Source organism: Lepidochelys olivacea, assembly GCF_965140295.1.
Source record: "Lepidochelys olivacea isolate rLepOli2 genome assembly, chromosome: 24".
NCBI classification, from domain to species: domain Eukaryota; kingdom Metazoa; phylum Chordata; order Testudines; family Cheloniidae; genus Lepidochelys; species Lepidochelys olivacea.
Window position 1 is genome coordinate 9,976,802 of NC_140434.1, and position 18,882 is coordinate 9,995,683.

Consider the following 18,882-nt stretch of genomic DNA (forward strand, 5'->3'; position numbering starts at 1 on the left):
TGAATGCAAGTGTAAGAGGAATGGATGGCAGCGCCGGGCCATGCCAACTAGCTGAGTACATGATGTGCACACTGCAATATAACCTCCAGTTCCAAACAGCCCCCTCCCCATTCTCCTCTTTCACTGTCACCCTCTCATTTACTCTCTCTTCTCTCACTTATTTTTCACTCCTTTTGATCAATTTCACTTTCTCTCACTCTTTCACTATCTTTCTCCCATTCTGCTTTCAGACTCTTTCACGATTACCCACTGGTTGTTTCTCTTTTCTCTCACTACTTCTCTTTCCATTCTATCACCTCTGCTGCCCACAATTCAAGAAGGATGTTGATATATTGGAGAGGGTTCAGAGAAGAGCCAAGAGGATGACTGAGGGATTAGAAAACCTGCCTTGTGGTCATAGGCTCTAGGAGCTCAATCTATTCATCTTAACAAAGGGAACGCTAAGGGGTGACTTGATCACTGTCTATAAGTACCTACATGAGGAATAAACATTTGATAATGGGCTCTTCAGTCCAGCAGACAAAGGTATAACAAGATGTAATGGCTGGAAGCTGAAGCTAGATACATTCAGACAGGAAATTAGGTGCACATTTTTAGCAGTGAGGGTAATTACCCATTGGAACAATGTGCCAAGTGCTGTGGGGGATTCTCCATCTCTGGCAATTTCTAAATCAAGACTGGATATTTTTGTAATAGATTTACTCTAGTTCAACTAGGAATTAATCCAGCAAAGTTCTATAGCCTGACTATAGCCTAACTATAGTTCTATAGTTTTTCAGCAGGTCAAGCTAGTCCCTTCTGGGCTCAGAATCTAGGATTGTACAGATCTTTTCTCTCCTCCCAAAGGGTTTATTACAAACCCAAAGCCAGTCCCAGGTTCTCCACAAACACTTCGGGGGCTTGTCTACACAGGAAAGCGTTATCAGTCATATCACTATCATTGGACCTGGACAGTTAAAACCCCCTCGAGTTATACCGGTGTACCTCGCCAAGTGGACATGCAGCACTCCAGTACAAGAGTGGTTGTTGTTTGGTTTATCTTTAACCCCCTTCCCAAGTGACATAAGCTAAACTGAAAAAGACCCTGCTTATACTGAGATAAGTGTCCATATGAAGGTTATACCCATTTAAATTCACCCCTTAGTTTTTCCCCCTGGAGGCAAGTCCTGCTACAGAAGAGGTTATAGCTCAAGTAAATTGATTGTCAATTAACTCAAGATAATTAACACATTTGCACAGGCTGATCTGGACTCTCCCCAAGTGCTCATTCCAGGACACAGATGTTTGTGGTGAGTCCTAGAACCAGGCAGCCTAAGTCCTGCTATGTGAGTTGAGCTGAAACACAGCAGGGCCTCGCAGTTTGGGTTCTATTCTATTCTATTCTATTCTATTCTATTCTATTCTGTCCTACTTCTTATCCTACCTACATCATTGCTGTATCTAGGTTTTGGACTTTTAAAGGTATTTAGGTGCCTAAAATGCAGATAGGAGCCCAATCCTCTGATGGTGGGCACATTATATTGATATAAATGTGCTTATCCTGGTGAAACTATTCCCACACGAGAAGGTGAAAATGCTATGCTGGTAAAATAATTAATACCTAGCTTTTATATAGCACTTTTCATCTTTAGATCATAAAGCACCTTTATAGCACTCTAAGTCCAGGTCATAGAATCATTGAAGATTAGGGTTGGAAGAGACCTCAGGAGGTCATCTAGTCCAACCCCCTGCTCAAAGCAGGACCAACACCAACCAAATCATCCCAGCCAGGGCTTTGTCAAACCGGGCCTTAAACCTCTAAGGATGGAGATTCCACCACCTCCCTAGGTAACCCGTTCCAGTGTTTCATCACCCTCCTCGTGAAATAGTTTTTCCTAATATCCAACCTAAACCTCCCCCACTGCAACTTGAGACCATTGCTTCTTGTTCTGTCATCTGCCACTGCTGAGAACAGCCGAGCTCCGTCCTCTTTGGAACCCGCTTTAGGTAGTTGAAGGCTGCTATCAAATCCCCCCTCACTCTTCTCTTCTGGAGACTAAATAAGACCAGTTCCCTCAGCCTCTCCTCGTAAGCCATGTGCCCCAGCCCCCTAATCATTTTTGTTGCCTTCCGTTGGACTCTTTCCAATTTGTCCACATCCTTTCTGTAATGGGGGGCCCAAAACTAGACACAATACTCCAGATGTGGACTCACCAGTGCCGAATAGAGGGGAATAATCATTTCCCTCTATCTACTGGCAATGCTTCTACTAATACAGCTCAATATGCCACTAGCCTTCTTGGCAATGGGGCCCACTGCTGACTCATATCCAGCTTCTCGTCCACTTTAATCCCCAGGTCCTTTTCTGCAGAACTGCTGCCGAGCCATTCGGTCCCCAGCCTGTAGCGGTGCCTGGGATTCTTCCATCATAAGTGCAGCACGCTGCACTTGTCCTTGTTGAACCTCGTCAGATTTCTTTTGGCCCAATCCTCCAATAGGTCACTCTGGACCCTATCCCTACCCTCCAGTGTATCTAGCTCTCCCCCCAGCTTAGTGTCATCCATGAACTTGCTGAGGGTGTAATCCTTCCTATCATCTGGATCATTAATGAAGATGTTGAACAAAACCGGCACCAGGACAGACCCCTGGGGCACTCCGCTTGATACCAGCTGCCAGCTAGACATCAAGCTGTTGATCACTACCCATTGAGCCTGATGATCTAGCCAGCTCTCTATCCACCTTATAGTTCATTCATCCAATCCATACTTTTTTAACTTGCTGGCAAGAATACTGTGGGAGACCATATCAAAAGCTTTGCTAAAGTCAAGGTATATCACATCCACCACTTTCCCCATATCCACAGGGCCAGTTATCTCATCATAGAAGGCAATCAGGTTCGTCAGGCATGACTTGCCCTTGGTGAATCTATGTTGCTTGTTCCTGATCACTTTCCTCTCCTCCAAGTGCTTCAAAATGGATTCCTTGAGGACCTGCTCCATGATTTTTCCAGGGACTGAGGTGAGGCTGACCGGTCTATAGTTCCCTGGATTCTCCTTCTTCCCTGTTTTAAAGATGGGCACTATATTTGCCTTTTTCCAATCATCCGGGACCTCCCCCGATCGCAACAAGTTTTCAAAGATAATGGCCAATGGCTCTGCAATCACATCCGCCAACTCCCTCAGCACCCTTGGATGCATTAGAACTGGACCCATGGACTTGTGCATGTCCAGCTTTTCTAAATAGACGTTAACCTGTTCTTTCACCTCTGAGGGCTGCTCACCTCCTTCCCATACTGGGATGCCCAGTGTAGCAGTCTGGGAGCTGACCTTGTCTGTGAAGACAGATGCAAAAAAAGCATTGAGTACTTCAGCTTTTCCACATAATCTGTCACTAGGTTGCCTCCCCCTTTCAGTAAGGGTCCCACACTTTCCCTTACCTCCTTCTTGTTGCTAACATACCTGGAGAAACCCTTCTTGTTACCCTTCACATCCCTTGCTAACTGCAACTCCAGTTGTGCCCTGGCCTTCCTGATTACACCCCTGCAGGCTCGAGCAATATTTTTATACTCCTCCCTAGTCATCTGCCCAAGTTTCCACTTCTTGTAAGCTTCCTTTTTGAGTTTAAGCTCACCGAAGATTTCTCTGTTAAGCCAAGCTGGTCGCCTGCCATATTTTTTATTCTTTCTGCACATTGGGATGGTTTGTTCCTGTGCCCTCAATAAGGATTCTTTAAAATACAGCCAGCTCTCCTGCACTCCTTTCCCCCTCATATTAGGCTCCCAAGGGATCCTGCCCACCAGTTCCCTGAGGGAGTCAAAGTCTGCTTTTCTGAAGTCCAGGGTCCGTATTCTGCTGCTCTCCTTTCTTCCTTTTGTCAGGATCCTGAACTTGACCATCTCATGGTCACTGCTGCCCAGGTTGCCACCCTCTTCTCCTTCCCCTACCAATTCTTCCCGGTTTGTGAGCAGCAGGTCAAGAGGCGCTAGTTGGTTCCTCCAGCACTTGCACCAGGAAATTGTCCCCTACACTTCCCAAAAACTTCCTGGATTGTCTGTGCACCGCTGTATTGCTCTCCCAGCAGATGTCAGGATGATTGAAGTCCCCCATGAGAACCAGAGCCTGTGATCTGGAAACTTCTGTTAGTTGTCCAAAGAAAGCGCCGTCTACCTCATCCCCCTGGTCCGGTGGTCTGTAGCAGATGCCCACCACGACATCACCCTTGTCGCTCTCTCCTCTAAACGTAATCCAAAGACTCTCAACAGGCTTTTCTCCAGTTTCATACTGGAGCTGTGAGCAATCAGACCGCTCCACCACAGACTTCTGCCAGCACTGGATCCCTAACCGGCAAAGCTGTGCTGGCAGAAGTCTGCAGCCGCTAGACCAGCAAAACTGAACTTTTACAGCTGTAGCTTGCTCTTGGGGATACAGTTACCTCCACACCGGAAGGTTTCAGAGTAACAGCCGTGTTAGTCTGTATCCGCAAAAAGAAAAGGAGGACTTGTGGCACCTTAGAGACTAACAAACTTATTTGAGCATGAGCTTTCGTGAGCTACAGCTCACTCCATTGGTGAGCTGTAGCTCACGAAAGCTTATGCTCAAATAAATGGGTTAGTCTCCAAGGTGCCCCAAGTCCTCCTGTTCTTTCCACACCAGAAGCAAGTTGTGTGTGTAACATACCGGGGTGCCTATACCAGTACGGCACTCCTAATGTAGCCACAGCCTAACTGGGTTGTACCAGCATAAGTAGAGGGGTAAAAAAATCACCACCCCCCAACCAACCAACATCTTTATACCAAGACAAAAACTGGGTAACCCAGGCCTGAGAATTTATCTGTGTTTCATTAGCAATGACTGAAGCTGGATGCAGGCTCATGTGAACACGTGGAAATGTATTAAATCCTATATACTGCTGTATCCATGTGGCTGAGTTGCTTTCAGCCAAACTCCGCCAGTGCCCTGTTCCCCTAGAGTCCCCTCAATAACAGCCCCTTCAAGGAACATGGGCCCTCTGATTCCCAGTCCACTGATCATGTTACAGTCTGCCCATGAAAATTAACCCAGAATAAGGTTGAGTGCGAATTTAAAATTGATGAACTATTCCAGATCAACTCCATGTCTTCACTGCCAAAACTGGCGTGTTCTTTCAGCGAGATAACGAACATATTGACGTACGTAATTAGCTCTCTCACTGTGAAACCCTAGTGGAGACAAGGCTCTGTAGCTTTTACTTCAGTATAGCTAGGTAGGGTCAACATTATAGGCTCCCCCAGCCAGGTGTGACCTCCTTCAGCGATGGCAAAAACTCCAGAGTCTTGACTCCTGCCTGATTTCCCAGCAAGAGAGCTACAGCAATGGGAAAACTCGCCCTTTCCTGCTGTGAAGACAAAGCCAGAGTTCACTGAGTGCCACTCAACATGTGCTAACTAAACCAGTTGTAAACAGCAATGGGGGCACTTCCCACCTCCTGGCCAATGTTTGCCCCAGGATTGTCTCCTCCGTGTCTCTTGGTCCAGCAGACAGCAGGTGTTCTCCAAGAATGCCCTGACCTCTGCTGGCCCCCTATGTCACTCAATGCAACTCCCAGGGAATAGAACTGAAACCGGTGATGTTTTTCTATGCAGCGCACAATTAGCCTGTGGAACTCACTGCTACATGATATCACTGTGGTCAAAAGCTTAGTAGACTCAGTAAAGGAGCAGGCAGCTCTAGGAACCTGTCTGTCTACCACCAATTGCAGGCGGATGGAGACCCAGACCTTTGTGCCCATGTGCTATGTGCTGGGTTCGTGGAGATGCTTCGCTTTAGCCCATTCTGTTGCAATGCACTGAATAATTATTAGTTTGTCCTCAGCTTTGCTTTCTGTCACTAGCCATTATAATTGTAGGGGGTTTATGGATCGCTGTAGCCCTAAGGAAAGCTAATGATCAACAGGAGCCCTTACTTGGGCTCAGGCTGTGGGACTGTTTCATTGCAGTGTAGATGTTCGCACTGTCCTAGGGTCTGAATGTTTACACTGCAATGAAACAGCCCTGCAGCCAGAGTCGGCTGGCATGGGCCAATCCTGGGTGTCTAGTTGCAGTGTAGATGTACTCTTACAGTCTAAATGGACACTGGTTAGTAGGAGAAATTGAGGCACAGAGAGGGGAAGTGCCTTGCCCAAGGCTGTCCAGCAGCTCAGAGCTGGGAATAGAAGCCTGGTTTCCTGTATCCTAGGCAAGTGCCCTCCCGACTAGGCCTTATTGCCTTATGAGTGCTCCGCTTGTTTCCCTAGGGATGACCTGCCAGGCCCGGAGCTCCTACCTGATGGACGAGGTGCTGTGGGGACATCGTTTCATGTCAGTGCTGAGCTTGGAGGATGGCTTCTACGAGGTGGACTACAACAGCTTTCACCAGACCTTTGAGGTGCCCACGCCCAGCTGCAGCGCCAAGGAACTGGCCGAGGCCACGGCCCGCATGGACGCCCACCTCTACTGGTCCATCCCCAGTCGGCTGGACGAGAAGGTGGAGGAAGGGACAGAGAAAGAAGCAGGGGATAAGGAGAGGAACGGCAGCCTGGCCAACTCGGAGAGTGAGTCCAAGGTGTAGTGGGATGGTTCAGCGGTGGGGAGACGGAGCCAGCCAAGGACAAAGTGTTCAGGTGCAGAATGGAAGATTGGGGGATGGTAGAAGGATGAGAAGAAGGAGACTCATGAAGCGACAGGTGTTTGGGAAGGAGGGATCAACGGAGGAAAGAGTGATAGCTGGCAAAGGAGGTAGAGAGAAGAGTGAATGGGGAAACAAATGGATGGCAGATGTACCCGGTTATTTGGGTCTATAAAACAGGGTAAAATGGATAGTGGTAGAGACTCTGCAGATGTGACGGAGTGGTGTGCAAGGGGTGAATATGCAGGTAATAAATCAGATCTTTATACACATATGTCTATTTTATAGCTGTCCAGATAAATGAACGAGGCCCGCTCCGCGAAGGAGCAGGAGGAGGGTTTTTATAGCAGTGACATCAATTGTATAGACGCATGGGATGGTGTGTCATTTTGGAGCAAACGGGTGGGATGGAAGGATGGAGCAAAGAACAAGATGGATGAGTGAACGGGACAACAGAAGAGGAGTGCATGGTATGAAGCGTTGGAAGAATGGCCTTGCAGAAAGACGACTATGCAAGCAGAAGAGTGTGGAGCAGCTCGATAAGTGTACAGAGGAGCGAGGGACTGGGTGCACAGACCGTGGGGTGGGTGGAAGGGGGCTATGCACTGGTGTATCTGCATAGCTGGAGAGATAGATGGGCAATGTCAAGGAGTTGAATACGTAGGTAGATGAGCTGGAGAAGGACCCATGAGGACAAGCTCTGTGGTCAACATGGCTTTGGGATGGGTAACTCAGTAGGTTGAGGGATTTATGCAAAGATTAAACTCATGGATGGGAAGGGTAGATGGATAAAAAGGAACTGAGGGAGAATTGCAGCAAAGACCAGGACCAGCTATGGGCAGCATGATGTCGGGTGACCTATAGAACCTCCCCAGTGCCCTGCCCTCCCCCGCACTCAGACACACTAGCACCCCCAAAGCTCCCGAGCTTGCTGTCTCTCTTGCTTTCTTTTAATAAAAAAGGTTTTGAAATGGACATGCCGTCTCCCCTCTGCCTTCCAAGGCTTTGGGCCAGATCCTCAACGGGTGTAAATCAGAGTTGCGCCATTATCTGCTATATTACAGCAGTGCTGGCGGACCACTCCTGAGCTCAGGTACCCGTGGCGCTACACACAGACACACCTAGTGACAGGCAGTCCCACAAGAGCTCACAATAGACAAGAGAAAGGGCAGGTGGGGAAACAATTCACCCAAGGCCAGGAATAGAAGCCAGCTCTGCCGGTTCCCAGCCTAGAGTCCACTGACTTCAACAGAGCTGTTTGCCCCAGCTGAGGATCTGGACTTTTGGTCTGTGTACTGAAAAACAAAGAACATAACATAAGAACGGCCCTACTGGGTCAGACCAAAGGTCCATCTAGCCCAGTATCCTGCCTTCCGACAGTGTCCAGTGCCAGGTGCCCCGGGGGAATGAACAGAACAGGTAATCGTCAAGTGATCCATCCCCTGTTGCTCATTCCCAGCTTCTGGCAAATGGAGGCTAGGGATACCAACCTGGCTAGTAGCCATTGATGGACCTCTCCTCCATGAAAGGGACTTAAATCAAGGGGATGCTGGATTTCAAGAGCCAGGGTCAGCGTGAGGCAAAGGAGCAGACCATGCCTCGGAGACGTGTGTTTAGGGAACAGGTCTCTCATTGCAATGGGACTCATTTTGTCAAAAATGGTCCCTAGTTTTGGGCGCCTCCAGTTTGAGATACCCAGGGTCTGAATTCCAGTGATGCTGCACCCATGGAAACCAGTGCCATGGTGAGTACCCAAAAATGGATGCACCTCAAACCAGTGAGAAATTAACATCTTCCTGGTAAAATGGCCAGAGAAAAAAAGAGGAACTTCTCAGCTCCCTATTCTGCAAACCACTTAAGCCCATGCTTATATGTCTTACTTGGGGCCTGCATGGCTGAGGGCAGAGTTCCCAATAACACCACAGAGTGGAGCTTTTAACCTGAGCAAGAGAGATACGTGGCACTGAACTGTGGTAGCATCCGATGCTGAGAGTGCTTGCGAGAGAGCAGGGAGGTGGCAGAGATCTCACATCAGGCACTCCAGTCCTCAGTTCTGGGAGCCTGGCTTTTAACACTCCATGCCTGGAAGAGCGATTAGAAAGGGTATGAGACAGAAAGACGCCCTGGAAAAAGCTTCCAAATTCCACTTCCTCAGCATCCAGCAATGGAGTCACTGCGGGAACAGATCCGTTCTGTGTGTGCCAAGTGGGAAAAAACCATCCAAAAATGGCGACTCTCTGGGTCTGTCTGGGTGAAGGACAATAATCATTGTTCACGATGCCGTCCGTGTATTTACCATCAGATCTGGGTTCCCCTGCATATGTACTGGCTAACCACTTTGTTCATGAATATCTAGTATGGTGGGGATAATGTTAGACCAGATATTGCACAACGTAGGATATAATTTGCCCTGTGCAGCATGCTAGGATAAATTCCTGCTTCTGCCCAAAGTCAATAACATGCATGATCCAAAACTGTGATTTCTCCAGACACGCCCTCCATTTCTGGAGCAGTCCCACTTTTTTTAGAAAACGCCACGTGTTGCAAAGTGGCCAATCATAAATGTATTTGGAGACAATTAGAAATAATCCATACAGCCACTGAGTGTTAAGGCCAGAAGAGGCCATTAGACCATCTGGTCTGACCTTCTGTATATCACAGGCCATTATATTTCACCCAGATTCCCCTGGGTTAGAGCCCTATAAACTGAGTTTATAAACTGTGTTTGGCTAAAGTGTCTCATCCAGAAAGGCGTTGGCATGACAACGTATCAAACAAAATAGGTTTGTGATGGAAACTAACAAAACAATTTTGGAGGGAAGTTTTCAGAGAAAAACTATGAAAAAATGTCACAAATCTTAGTGGGTTTTTTTCACATGCAGGAAAAATGTGGCATACATTTGTCCAAATCCCTCCCCTCCCCCCGGCAATATTTTACTAATGATCCCTGCATTTGTTTCCATTGCGGAGGGCCAGTCTGTCCCTCCCGCTGCCATTCTGCCATCGCACCCGACCCCCAACCTTTCACCTCGCGGGTAGTGAGCCCGCAAGATGGGTTCCCGTCTCCTTTTCGGGCTGGGCCCAGCCAGGTTACATAGGTGGCCTGACTTGACTCCACCCCCTTCTTGCTTGTTCAAACTGCAATCTCCAACATGCACTCGAAGGTCTCACTGCTGAGTGTGAAAGCAGCTGGGATGAGAATCAGCACCCCCAAATCAGAGGTCATCATGGTCCCCTCCTGGAAGACAGTAGACTGCTCTCTCCAGGTGAGCAGGGAGCAGCTGCCCTTAGTGGAAGAGTTCAAGTATCTAGGGGTCTTGTTCACGAGTGATGACAAGCGTGAGCGTGAGGTCAATTGGCAGATTGGGGCGGTGGCGGCAACGCGGGCGCTGTACCGATCCGTGGTGGTGACACGGGAGCTGAGGTCTTGCATGAAGCTCTTGGTTTACAGGTCACTCTGCGTCCCCATCCTCACCTATGGTCATGAACTTTGGGTAATGACTGAAAGGATGAGATTGCTGGTATAAGCGGCGGAAATGAGGTTTCTCCGCCGGGTGGCTTGGCTTACTCTCCGAGATAGGGCGAGGAGTTCGGCTACTCGGGCGGGCCTTGGAATAGAACCGCTACTCCTCCAGATCAAGAGGAACCAGATGAGGTGGTTCGGGCACCGGATAAGGATGCCCCCTAGGAGGCTTCTGTTGGAACTCTACCGGGCATGTCCCTCTGGGCGGAGGTCCCAAGGCCAACCCAGGACACGCTGAGGGATTATATCTCCCGGCTGACCTGGGAATGCTGGTGAATCTTCCCCAAGAGGAGCTGGAACATGCTGCGGAAGAAAAGGGGGTTTGGGCCTCCCTACTCTCCATGCTGCCGCCACGACCCCCATCAGGGAAAGGGGCATAAAGGAAGAAGGAAGAAGAAGCAGATCCGAGCTTTAATTCTGATGATACGGCCACTGCACTGTGACACATCACAGGGCAGGGACTGCCTTTTTGTTCTGTGTGCTTACAGATCCTCGCACACTGGTGGTCTGATCTGGATTGAGGCTTTTATACAAATTATCAGTAACAAAGGAAGGATTCTACTCCAGCAGCAGTTTGTCCACCAAAAGGATTATTAAAAGGCTGCTGACAAAGGCACAGCTGTTTAGGTGCGTACCCTCCATTGAGACCAATGGGAGTTAGGCACCTAAATATCTGTGAGTATTTGGACAGGCCTCCATACCATTAGCTTGTAAACACTTTGGGGCAGGGGCTGTCTTTTTGGGCTGTGTTTTTACCCCGCCATTTGTGGACATTTCAAAAATCATGAATGCATTTTCCTCCTCTTGGTTTTGGAACTGACCTGAACCAATTTGGCCTCTTTCAAATTTTCAACAGACTTTTAAAAATAAAATTCTTGGTTGTGGTTGTTGTTCCCCGAGTCGGTGCTTTTCACTCCAGGAACACTTTCTATTTGCAGAATCCAATGTTGTTTGAGTGGAGCAGGGTGGAAACCTCCTCCCAGGTGAATAGACCAAATAGCGCAATGTGCTGATGAAAAAACAAAAAAAAAAATAAATCAGCCCAGAAACTGAAAGTGGAACAAAAAATGAAAAATTGGAGGTGGGGCGGAGGGGAGGGGAAAGTCCATTGCAAATGCTGTGTCTTTGCTCTTTACACGATACTAAGAATCCAGACGACATGAACATAGCTGGCTTCCAAATAACCGTGTTTTTACGAGCTGTATATAAATCCACAAGGCCTAGCGTATGGATACACTGCTGCTCTGTTAGGTTTTAGTGGCTTCTGCAGTAGCAGCCAGGCAGGCTGCTCACTAGAGAATTCCTGGCCTCCGTAAAGAGACGCTACCCAACTGCTGTAGGCTACAGAAAACTTTCAGAATCTGGCTTTGTTCGGACCAAAAAAATAAAGTCAACCAGTTCCAGTTTTCACTCCAAATCCCTTCTTCCTCGAATGTTAGCCACTGCCTGGCCCTGCCACTAGATGTCATTGTACCAGAGGAAACGCCTCTGTACAATCCCATACACCCACTCAAGAACAAAGGGCACAGAGCAGGATTTCGTTCTGTCTTGCCAGCCCCGGAATCGCGAGCTGAGCCTGCCCTCAGCCTTCCACTAAAGAGGGGCCGTGTTCTCTGCCTGCTCGCTCCATCTGGGCTCTTCTGTGTCTTCAGACCAGAGTTGGCGCCTGCAGGGCCAGCCCCATGGGAACCCCAGAATTGGCACATGCTGGGAACAGCCTGGGCTGCTAGGGAAGATTGGCCCTTAGGATTCTCCCGTCAGGTATCTGTTGTGCCCTGCTTGGGCCAGGAGCTCACTGACTCTCCAAAGCAAAGCTGGGTCAAAGCTGGCTAGGACCAGGCTGGGAGACCTGCAAGGAAAACTCAGGTGTTGCAGGAAGCTGATGGCTCCAGAGGTGAAGATCTCTTCTGCTCCGTGATGACTGATGGCTCCAATTTGCCAGCTGCAGCGTGTGATGAGCTGTGTTTCAGGGAAAGGTGTGGGGGGCTCAGCTGGGGGTGCTGCACTGCAGGGAGGGGTGTGGGGGGCTCATTAGGTTGCACTGGTGAGGTGCTTGCTGCCTCTCAAATAAAAGGGAAAGCACGGCCTGGGACCACTTGTCATTACTGATCCCATGGTTTCTGTGGCTGGAGAACAGAGATTAGCCCTGGTCTCTGGACAAGTCAGACTAACCCCCTCCTTCCAAGTTCAGCTGCATGCAGAATTCTCCCTCAGGCCCTACCCTGCTGCAGGGGTGCCATGTGGCTGCTGAACTGCTGCCACGCTCTGTCCCAGAAGTGGCTGCAGTTCAGTGGTGGGTTCAGTTCGAATCTATAGCTAGGCTAGCAGGTATTTTAGGAGAGACAGGGCACCGGCATTCCCACACACCCACTCAAGAACAGGGCTGAATACCCACCCAGCACCCCTGCTCAGTCTAAGAGAGCCCCAGCTACCGTGCGTCACATTTCCAAAGGGGTGTGGCCTGTTGGCATGTGGGCGTGGCCAGACCACAGACTCCTTGCACACTGGGGCTGCTGGAGGCATGATTCGAGCACCTGGCTATTTTTTGGTGATAGCAGTAGCATGTCCTGCTGAGCATGATACCACAGGGCACTGTGGTACTCAGAGCATCCTCTGCCACTGCATCTCTCCTCTGCATCCCAGGGCAATGGCAGGATATTGCAATGCTCCCAGCCCAGCTCTGCTAGCGGGGCATGAGCGAGATCTGGGTGAGCAGAGGAACCTTTCCAGGGCAGCTCTGGTCTCAGGGGCTGTTTTTCCATCAGTGGGGAAGTGCCGTGTGCCAGTTAATTAATTAGCAAGCAAAATTACCCTCTAAATCTGGCAGCAGGTAAAGTTTCTTTGCCCTGCTTTCCTTGTGCCCTACCTCTCCCCGAGCTGTCCCCTCCCTCCCCCAAAGGAAGGGTTGTGGCTTTGTTGTGATACCTATGTCACTTGCTGCTCTGGGCTGATGTCCCACTGCAGGGAGCTGCCTGGTGGCTGGTGCCAGGGCCTGGATGGATACAGTCACCTCGGAGGTAAAGATGTTGGTTTCTAAAGAACATAGGCACAAATGGAAAAATCCAAGGCACTGGGATGCTGGCAATGGAACAACCGATGGGTTTGACTGGAACAGACTTTGGGCAGGACTGAACATGACCCTGCTCCTTCAATCAGACCCACCAGATGGACCCCATGGGGATCAGCATGCCTGGGGAGGAAAACACAGTTCCCTCTAATTTAACAGACACACATCCCGCCCTGTGATTCATAGATTTTAAGGCCAGAAAGGACCATTAGCAGCCTCTAGTCTGACCTCCTGCATGGCCCAGGCCAAAGACCATTAGGGGTCTGATTTTCCCAAGCACTCGCCATGTTGGGTGCATGACTCTCCTGACAATCTAGCTCTGGATGCAGGTGCTGAGTCCTTGGGAATATGGGCTGAGCTCACTGGAGCTGGCTATGTCGGTGCCCAGCGGTGCTCCCATCCCATCAATATTCCAGCAGTTTTTAAGCAACCATCAGTGAGCATTTGCAGAGAGCCAGTTCTGAACTGTTCACTGAGCAACAGCTGACCCTACTCCACCTTGAGTCATTGCAGAGAACTGACCCCGTGGCCTTTATCATAAAGAGTGCCGGAGCCTCTAACTCTTGAGCTAATGGAGCAACTCCATCAACTAGCACCAATGGTAGGCTGTTATCCTCTTATGTGGCCCAGAAGATGGGGGTATACATGACACACACTTAATTAGTGTCCCATATGAGTGCTGGAAATTGGATATTGGAAATGATATCACGTGACCTGAGTGTCCAGTCAAAATGAAACCGACATAGCCGGCACTTTGGGGATGGAACATTTGTAACCGCTGTGCTGAAAGAGCAATGAACCAAGCATGAGTGATGTGGGAGCCTTCAGGGAACAACCAATGAATTGTAGAAAATCAGGGACTGATCACAAATAATTTGCAAGCTGAGAAAGAGGAGAATTCTGCCAAATCAGTGATTCTCTAGGGATTATTCCTAGAGCTCTGGCCGGAAGGGACCACTGAGATCTAGTCTGACCTCTTGCATAACCCCAGGCCAGAGAACCTCACCCAGTGATTCCTGCATCCAGCCCATATTTGGTGGGTAAGCTAGAGTGTATCTTTTGGAAAAGCATGCAATGACTCCAGGTGATGGGGAATCCATGAACCCATGGTGAGCTGCTCCAGAGGTTAATTCCCCTCCCAGTTAAAAAAGCCTTTGCAGGCTAAATGTGTCTAGTTCGAGTAGCAAGTCTGCAGTGGCCAGATCTAAAAATACACACAATAAATAGCAAGCCCGGTTGTTTCCATGCTGGATTCTTTCCCACCTCAGCCTGGGTCTGGATTTTGCTCTGCACGAACCAGATCTCCTGGGATGGCGAGGAACAGGGACCACATTCCTGAGCTCAGGCTGGTGCAGGCCACTCCAAATAAAGCCTCTGCACACAGAGTTGTCTCTGCCATTTGAAGGCAGGGAGGCCCAGTTCCAGAGAAGAGCAGGGATTCGAGCCAGGCATTCAGTCTGCAGCAGCAAACAAGGGACTTAATTACAGCCCAGTCTGTGCACGGCAGCCAGCTGCTGCTATGAGACAGCCCTGCAAACTCCCTGGCCACGAGTCAGCGTGTGGCTCTTACATCAGGGCAAAGTGGATGTGAAATGCGACAGTTTTGGTTTATGCTGCTGTAAATGATGGTGCAAGGTGCCAGTCAGGCCAGGGAGGATCAAGCACAAGGATCAGGGCCATGGAGGATCGGGCCCAGGGAGCAGGGCAATGGAGGATCGAGCACAAGGCTCAGGGCCATGGAAGATCAGGTCCAGGAAGGAGGGCCATGGAGGATCAGGCCCAAGAAGCAGGGCCATGGAGGATTGGGCCCAGGGAGCAGGGCAAAGGAGAATCAGGCCCACTGAAATCCTTCTCCACTTTCCTCCACTATGTGACCCATGTGGGCTGGCCCCTTAACACAGATTTCTCTGCTGCCTAGGTCCTGACAGACTCTGGGGATTCAGCTCTGTCTGTGGCATGGGGTGCTCAGGCCGGCCATCCCCAGAGCCGATTTCTCCAGCTCTGCTCTGGCTATCTAGACCTTGCTGCGCCACACCCGCCCGCTACTCACTTCTAAGCACCTCCACGCATGGGAGTGAACATCAAGAGAATGGGCCCTGGTGGGCAATTCCTGGCGCTTCCAGCCTCCCTGGAGGTGCCCAGGGAACAGTCGCTGTAGTTGCACTGTCTCTGATCACAGCTGGGGCCACGACAGATGATAGATGTCAGTTTGTAGCTGTGACGTGAGATGGAGAGTCAGGACATCTGGGCTCTAGGCCAGGCTCTGATCTGCTGAGTGACTTTGGGTAAGTCGTGTTTCTTCTCTGTGCCTCAGTTTCCCCCACACGCGCACACACACTCTGTGTCTGGCTGGTTTATTTCGATAGTGAGCTCTCTGGGGCAGGGTCGGTCTCTTCCTAGATGCACACACAGCACCCAGCACAGTGTGGCCCCAGTCTCAGTCAGGGCCACTAGGTGCTACCCTAATGCTACTAGTAAGAGCTCTTAGTCAGCCACAAGCACTCCTTGGTTTTTTTTTTTTTGTTTGTTTTTTGTCTGTTTCAGTGATCGTCACACAGGGCCCAAGTGCTGTCGTTAAAGGACCCTGGGAATAAACATAATCCCAAGCGAGAAGAAGAGACCCTTTGAGTCCTCCCTTCCCCCACCCTAATGCTTTGTCCCCCACCCCGAAAGACAAACATTATCCCTGACCTATTTTCCATCCATCCCTTGCAGCAGGAGGCCAGCTGGGGTAGGGGCTGGGAAGCTGTTATAATGTAATAAATAATTACAAAGCGCCAGGGATCAGTGGCAAATTTCCATCTCCCTGCAGACAGGGGGAAGGCAATGGAGGTGGGGGGGAAAAGGGGTACATCGAGGGAGGGGGTTATAAAGGTTTTGAGGTTTGGTGATAGGACATTTTGTTTTTCATTAGGCACCAAATGCTGGGAGATTTGTCCAGGTCAGTGTTTGAGTCCCATTTGCCCCAGCGAAGGCTCTGCCAGCATTCAGCCCGCCCATCCGGCGGAGCTTGGCCCAGGTGGCGTTTGGACGGCAAAGAAAAGCTACCCAGTTTTCCCCTTCGGCTTACGGAGGTGCTGTTAAGGCAGGCAGTGTGGCCTGCTGAGCTGCAGGAGACGTGGGTTCTAGTCCCAGCTTCGCCCTTGGGTAAATCTTCATGACTCGGTTTCTCCATCTGCAAAACGGGTCACTAGACTGACCAGCTTAGAGATCAACGGATGAAAAGCTGCTGTAAAAAGTGCATGGTGATGATAATCGTAACAGCAGCAAGGGATAGCGCCTGGCCACCAGCAGAGACAGACGAGACTCAAGACCTGAGTTTACCCAGGCCAGGCCTGGCCAGCCCTGTGGGTATGGGGACAATCTGTGACAGAAGCTGTTATACTGGCAAATCTGTGCTTTTGCTGGCTCAACTGGTTTCACTCAGGGAGGCTGGTTTAGGGCAACTGCACCCATATTTCCCCTCAGTGGCCCAGCAAGGCCACCCACCCTCAGGAGGCCAGCTCCCCAGCCATTGCTTTTCTGGGTGTAGCCCTTCTGGCTGGGGTTCCTCCAGGCTGCACTGTTCCCTGCCCGGTGTTCAGGTTGCCCAAGGACACCTGCTGGCTTTCTCTTTGGAGATGGCGAATGGGTGCAATTGCCTCTCTCCACCTGCCTGTTCAGTCCTATGACCTGATGTCATTGCTACAGTTATAAGGTACCCCGCAGCATTTCCTAGACAAGTCTGCTTTATTCTCAAGGTGAAAGCGTTACGGAGAAAACACATGCAGGGCAACTAAAGAACCTACACACCTGCCAATCAGCTCACCAGGATTCCTCCCACCTGTCTCATGGATTCTGGCAGCAGAAGGCCTTCGGACACCCATCCCTTGTTGGTACAAGTTCATCGCCGCTTCAGCTCTGAATAACTGCTCCATCTTATGGGGCCACAGTAGGCCCCGTCCTTCCAACCCTTCCCAAAGGATTGGGGCCCTCTGTGGCCCTGGGGTCCTGTCCGTTTGCTGGATCAGGGAGAAGGCCCTGAATCAGTTTAAAACCAGGCTGTTTATCCAAAACCCCTTTATCTGGCCATTGGTCCCTGGAGAATCCAGTTTGAAACAGTATATGTGACCCATCTCCAGCGGGGTCGGCTTCTCTGGAGATGAATTCGCCTAATCACCCCCTGCTGATCTCCTGTTTACCCTTCCTAAGGAAACGATACATGCAATGCCTCAATCACACAAAGACAATTGCATTTTTAATACAGTGGATCCCAAAGATACTAACCGAATTCAATAAGATTGAACTCATGTTCGTTCAGGAGGTTGCAGGAAGTTGTCAGTCTGTCACAGCCAGGGGAAGCTGTGAGCACTTTGCGGGTACAGTGTACAGTTATAGGTCCTCCGGCCTTAACCTGTGAGCTCCTGGAGGCAGAGGCTGTCTTTCCAGCATCTGGTGCCATGGCGCCCTGATCCTGCCTGGGGCCTGCAGGCAGTGCTGGAATACAGACAATAAATACTAATAACCATTCTGAGCCGTGCATGGGTACTCTTTTTACAAAGGGCCCAAACTAACCCTCAGATTTAAACAGTGCAGTACTCGGGGGTGTTCTGAGCCCATTTGCTGAACTCCGTTTACTGGCAGCAGTGGTAGGCTGTTATCCTCGTACGTGGACCAGGTCACTGGAGGGCTCGACACGGACTTTCCCAGTGTGTTCCATTTGCACACCATCACAATTTGTAGATTCTGTGTCTCGAGCCTTTCTCCACAACCCTGCCATGGCTTCTTTCGGACGACAGGGATCACCAGGTAGATTCTGAGTGGAGTGTAAATCTGCAGTCACTTCCGTGGCACCCGTGGCCTGTGTCTGCATTGACACGGGGACCACTGAGATTAGACACTGGTCCCGTGTGCAGGGGTTGCACGATCATACTGGAAAAGGCAGGAAGGACCCTTTGGTGTGTTCTCCTGGGCCTTGTCCCACACCAGGGGGCTCCCACCCCTTCCCTGGGGGGGGGGGGCAGTCAGTTTAAATTCTCTCATCCTTCATTCCACCCCATCACTTCTAGATGCGCCCCTTCATGCCAAACTGATTCTTCTCCTTCTCTGGTGTTTACCCACCTCAAATAGAGTCACCCGCCCCAGAAATGCAGCCACCTCTGGGGTGGAGGGTGGCTGCTGATAAAGGAGGTAAAACGAGGGGATTGGGGCATTTACCTAACAAATTCAACAGGGTTTGAACTACTGGAGCTTCAGCCGCACAGCCCAGCCACTGGAACTGAAGGTAGCAATAGTAGGCTGTTATATCCTTCTATGGAGCAGTAACTGGAGAGCGGGGAGGGGGAGGGAGGCTCGACTCACATTTTCCAAGCGGGCTCCGTTTACCCACAATTTGCAGCTGGCTGGCTCTGGCTGGCACTGCGGTGCGCAGGCGGTGCAGAAGGAGGAGAGGTCAGACAGGGACAGAACGTACCTTACAACACACGCTTGGGAGCTGAAGAGCCAGGAGCTGGCAGAGAGCTGTGATGGAGCCGCAGTTTCACCGCCAAAAAAGAGGGGAAGTGAAAACATTTGAAAGAAACCTAGCTGGGCGGTGGGGGGTGGTGAATGCAAACGGGGGGAATGCAGCCAAAGAGCTTTAGAGACATCGCCGCAGGGGTGGGCAGGAAAGCACATACCCACAATCCTTTGGC

The 18,882-nt window shown here is 50.2% G+C and overlaps 1 protein-coding gene across 4 annotated transcripts in view; it reads left to right on the plus strand.

Moving 5' to 3' along the window:
* Window positions 1-16,364, plus strand: part of KCNJ9 (potassium inwardly rectifying channel subfamily J member 9) — a 33,633-nt gene extending 17,269 nt beyond the window's left edge. For 2 of the 4 annotated variants that reach the window (XM_084613168.1, XM_084613169.1), the window contains exons 3-4: window positions 6,250-6,546; window positions 16,125-16,364. In XM_084613168.1, the coding sequence (XP_084469294.1) occupies window positions 6,250-6,546; window positions 16,125-16,294 (467 nt within the window). In that variant the 3' untranslated portion in view covers window positions 16,295-16,364. Of the gene's footprint in view, window positions 1-6,249; window positions 7,596-16,124 lie in introns of those variants that run through there. The other 2 variants (XM_084613170.1, XM_084613171.1) reach the window with 2 other exon arrangements.
* The last annotated feature ends 2,518 nt before the right edge of the window (window positions 16,365-18,882 follow it).